At 42.1% G+C, this 5000-nt stretch overlaps 1 protein-coding gene across 1 annotated transcript in view; it reads left to right on the forward strand.

Annotated features, from left to right (window-relative positions):
- Positions 1 to 5000, forward strand: part of LOC125039648 (innexin inx2-like) — a 6217-nt gene that overhangs the window by 159 nt on the left and 1058 nt on the right. Inside the window, exons 1-6 of the mRNA XM_047633815.1 lie at positions 1 to 244; positions 611 to 769; positions 2084 to 2195; positions 4091 to 4272; positions 4400 to 4562; positions 4809 to 5000. The exon at positions 1 to 244 is cut by the window's left edge and continues 159 nt beyond it; the exon at positions 4809 to 5000 is cut by the window's right edge and continues 1058 nt beyond it. Of these exons, the coding sequence (XP_047489771.1) occupies positions 717 to 769; positions 2084 to 2195; positions 4091 to 4272; positions 4400 to 4562; positions 4809 to 5000 (702 nt within the window). The 5' untranslated portion in view covers positions 1 to 244; positions 611 to 716. The remainder of the gene's footprint in view (positions 245 to 610; positions 770 to 2083; positions 2196 to 4090; positions 4273 to 4399; positions 4563 to 4808) is intronic.

A 5000-nucleotide genomic window follows, 5' to 3' on the forward strand; every position in this document is an offset into this window, starting at 1 on the left:
GCATACAGAGCAGTAATAGCAGTGGTGATGGTAGTTCCAGCAGTAATTCCAAGATTACTGGTAATATTTTTAGCAATTACAAGAACATTAGTAGTAACAGTGGCAACAACCATAACAATACCAATAATGGCAATAAAAATAACATTTTTAGTCATAATAATGGCAGCAATGGCAACAGCAGTAACAATGGTGGCAGCAACAGTAACAGCAACGCAAGTGGCAGCAACAGTAATAATAAAAATGAGTAAGTTGATGCTCTGTCCATTTGGCTCATTAGTGTCTGAAACTAAAAAAAACAAAACAAAAAATGTATATTTTGTGACTATAAATTGGAAAATTAGATATCCCATTTAGTGTTACATATGATTTAGAATTTTCTTTGGAATATTTTTTTTTATATCCCTCTTGTCTCTGTTGACCAAGTTCCCCACTTAGCACTATATACCATAGGCTGGCTAAAAACAGTTACCTGAATAGGAATAGTATGTACATAGTAATTTCTGCCTTCATACATTTCTCTTAAAGTGCAGGGGACTAGGAAACTCAACAAGGTATAGCTTCTTGAAATCAAAAATGTGATAATGCTCATTCACTCAACCTAATCTTACAGAAAGAGTGAGCCACCCAATATCCTGAAGTTTGCCAAGGGCATCATAAGCCAGACGAGGAGAAACCGCAAGAGTCCCCCAGATGCCGTTAACTCCTTTGTTCTAAAAATGCACTACTGCCTGGGGGTGTGTGTGTTCCTTCTCGCTTACAATATTGTGCAGTGAGTTGAATCTTTTCTCTGTTTGTAATTAATTGATATCATCATCATCCATCATCATTATCATCATCCATCATCCATCATCATCTGTCATCATCATCATCCATCATCCGTCATCATCATCCATCATCATCCATCATCATCCATCATCATCATCATCCATCATCATCATCCATCATCATCCATCATCATCATCCATCATCATCATCATCATCATCATCATCATCATCATCATCATCATCATCTTGCTTCTGTACATTCATTTTTGTGAAAGCCTGTTTGTCATACAGTAAAACAGTACCTTGTTATTATTCAGCAGGTTAAGCACTTGGATCTGGCTGCCTGCATATAGCCCAAAATAAGGGCATTAGGCTTACTTGAGCAGCCACTCTTCTATGTGTGTGGTTTGTAGGCCGGGTGGACATGAACACTTGTGTCTGGTGTAAGGAATCCATGCCTTCCTTTTGCAATGTTAATTTCTTTATTTCTGTATAAGCATTTTTTTTTATTTATTAATTAATTTATTTACTTATTAATTTATTTATTTTTTTACCATTTTTCTTTTGTCATTCAATTTACTGATTTCCTTGCACAGACTCCATATCATCTCTCTCTCTGCATAACTCATTACAATAATGAAAATGATAAGTAACATTTGTTATTTGTCATTATTATTACTGTTATCATTATTTTTTTATTTTTATTTAAAATTTTCTAAAATACAACCTGGGCAGGAATTGGATCTTGAGCATAGAAATAGCACCCTCCCTGGAGCTGGTGCTCGTTCAGACATGGCTTACGGATGGTACATTCCATACTTGATTATTAATGAAAATAATGCAAAAGCCTCCTCCTAAATGCGAACTAATCACCCTCCAAGAGCTTTGTGCACTTGTGGTGAGTTATTCCTGTCAATCCCGCTTTCAGATGAAATTCTCTCACAATGGCAAGTTCCCGTCACCTTGGCCCTCAGCCAATTTTTTCCGTGGTGGCATGTGCATGTCACCTGCCCCTCAAGCCAAATTTTTTGTGATGTGATGGTCATGTCATCCTGGATTAAGGGTGGTTTATTGTAACCATAAATACAAATCCCTAGATAAGCTATATTTTTTTTTGTAATTGAAATGGGTAATAGTGATCTATATGTTTAATTATTTATGAAGTAATAGTAGCTTATTTCAAGTAAAAAGCATAGAAAAGATAGTTCAGAAAGATACTCATGGGTAATAATAAGAAATTTTCTGAAAACTATAATTTCAGTATATTTTGAAGTTTTGTTAAAAATTGTTTAATAATTTTCCATCTATGTATTGGCAGAGGTAACTGGTTCTTGAGAGACACAATACACTGCGTTGAAGCATTTAATGGAGAAACTTTGGTTTCATCCAATAAGAAAAACATTTGTCTGTCTTACCCATACACTTGTGAGGTGAGTTGTAATTTTCATTCTGAAGTTTGTATAATATGCTATATGCATTCACCCCCCCTCCCCCCCCCCCTCTCTCTCTCTCTCTCTCTCTCTCTCTCTCTCTCTCTCTCTCTCTCTCTCTCTCTCTCTCTCTCTCTCTCTCCCTCTCCCTCTCCCTCTCCCTCTCCCTCTCCCTCTCCCTCTCCCTCCCCCTCTCCCCTCTCCCTCCCCCTCCCTCCCTCTCCCTCCCCTCTCCCTCCCTCTCCCTCCCTCCCTCCCTCCCTCCCTCTCCCTCCCTCTCTCTCCCTCCCTTCTCTCCCTCCTCTCCTCTCCCTCTCTCTCCTCTCTCTCTCTCTCTCTCTCTCTCTCTCTCTCTCTCTCTCTCTCTCTCTCTCTCTCTCTCTCTCTCTCTCTCTCTCTCCTCTCTCTCTCCTCCCTCTCCCTCCCTCCCTCCCTCTCTCTCTCTCTCTCTCTCTCTCTCTCTCTCTCTCTCTCTCTCTCTCTCTCTCTCTCTCTCTCTCTCTCTCTCTCTCTCCCTCTCCCTCTCCCTCTCCCTCTCCCTCTCCCTCTCCCTCTCCCTCTCTGTACTGTACTAGTGGTGGTCTTATCCTCTCTCTCTCACTTGTATGGGACTGGTGTTTAGTAATCTTGAAGTAGTGAAGTGGAGTTGTAGTTGAGTTAAAGTTGTCGCAGTTTCAAAGCTTTTATTTGCACGGGAATATGTTAGGTGGTGTACAGAGGACAGGCGTGGCAGAGATGCCCATGAAGGAGTGAGGCCTCTTGCTACGCCTGCGAGGCGAAGCTGTCTTCAAGAGCTTGAGATGTTGCCCGAGCTGATGCTGAGGGCAGAGTGACTTCGGCTCTCTAAGATTTTGAGGGGTTCACAAAATATCTGCTAAATATAAGAATATGGCAACATAGATTTTGGTGGGAATTGTCAGTACAGACTCTCTGTTTTATGGCAGTGTAAGGGTCACATGTTGGGTCAGGGACACTGGATATGACAAAACAATTAAATCATGAACATTGGATAACTACAATATCAATAACAATAATGATTACAAACATAGTGATTGAGAAAAAGGAATTTTTAACAAACATTTTGAGTATAATCAAGATATAAGTACACTTGTAGTTATAAAGTATTTAACAATAAGGGTCGGAATCGCTTGCTCTGTGGGCACTTCACTATTGCGTTACTTTCTGGGCGCAGGTCAAACTCGGCAGAGGCAATGAATGACCAGTAGGGTCCTGGGTACCGTGGGAAGTCGAGGGGAAAGGCCATTAAAACGTCGGTAAGGGTCGGAATCGCTCGCTCTGGGCACATTGGTGTCGTTCTCTTCTGGACGCAGGTCAATGTTGGTACAGGCGATAACCAGCAGAGTCCTGGGCACCAGGGGGAGGGGAACGAGGGTATGCAGCGGGGGTAGGCCATTAAACCCTCCCTCCCTCCCTCCCTCTCTCCCTCTCTCCCTCCCTCCCTCCCTCCCTCCCTCCCTCCCTCCCTCCCTCCCTCCCTCCCTCCCTCCCTCCCTCCCTCCCTCCCTCCCTCTCCTTCCTTGCTCCTCTCCTCCCTCTCCCTCCCTTCTCCTCCTCCTCCCCTCCCTCCCTCCCTCCCTCCCCTCCCTCCCTCCCTCCCTCCCTCCCTCCCTCCCTCCCTCCCTCCTTCCCTCCTTCCCTCCCTCCTTCCCTCCCCCCTCTCTCTCTCTCCTTTCCTTGCCCCTCTCCTCCCCTCCCCTCCCTTCTCCTCCTCTCCCCTCCCCTCCTTCCCTCCCTCCCTCCCTCCCTCCCTCCCTCCCTCCCTCCCTCTCTTTCTCGTTGTTTATAAATATATAATTTATATGTAAATACAGTTATATTATCTTTTTATATTGAAGGGTTAATCCATTTTTATTAATCTAATACACCTGTTACAGCCTCCTACACCAACAAGTTATGGGAGCAGTGACTGCCAGCGCAGATACCAGCTGTTCTACCGTTGGATCCATTTCACTTTCTTGATCCTTTCTGCTGTCTACTATACCCCTCGCATCTTGGCCAAGGGCAAGGACCACCAGCTCCGGAAACTACTCGCAGACCTTTCAGCTCGTTATGAAAAGTTAGTTTTGATAGGTAATTTTCATTCTGTAGTATGCTGATTGCAAGTGATTTTTTTTCTATATATCTGGTCATTTTATAAGAATTTTTTGTTAATAAACTGTGGAAATTTTGTTTCCTTTTTGCAGTTATGATAAAGCATCCATAGAGGAAGGCACCAGGCTTGCTTTGCTATACTTCAAGAATCACAGCTTTGTTCACACCCCTTTGTATGCCAGGCTGGTTTTGTCTCATGCCTATGCTCTGGTTATTGATATGGCTACACTCTTCTTCTTTGATTTCATGTTACATGTAAGAGGTCATAGAGTTGGTTTGCAAAAATTAAAAAAGAAAATTATTTTATTCCATATATTCCTTTGATTGTTTTGCTGATTTACATTTTATCCTTCCAACTTCCAAATTAATTATATTCATGCAATATTTCTAATCATATCCAGTCAGACATGTGTCAAGTTTACTGATTATTTTTCTCCATCCAATGTTATGAATGGTGTGTCTTTACATACTGGTAATTATCAAATGTATCTTTGGTTTCAGAATGGCTTCTACGGGCTAGTGTACACAACCTACCCATGGAACAGGAACCCTAGCAATTTCAGTGATAGCATGTCTCAGCATTTCCCTCCATTTGCATTCTGCACCATTGACAAATACAACCTAATCAACAATGCAAGAGTGGAAAATTATGGTTGTCACCTGATGCTGATGGAATTGTATGAAAAAGTCTTC

The sequence above is a fragment of the Penaeus chinensis genome, chromosome 27 (genome assembly GCF_019202785.1).
Source record: "Penaeus chinensis breed Huanghai No. 1 chromosome 27, ASM1920278v2, whole genome shotgun sequence".
Lineage (NCBI taxonomy): Eukaryota > Metazoa > Arthropoda > Malacostraca > Decapoda > Penaeidae > Penaeus > Penaeus chinensis.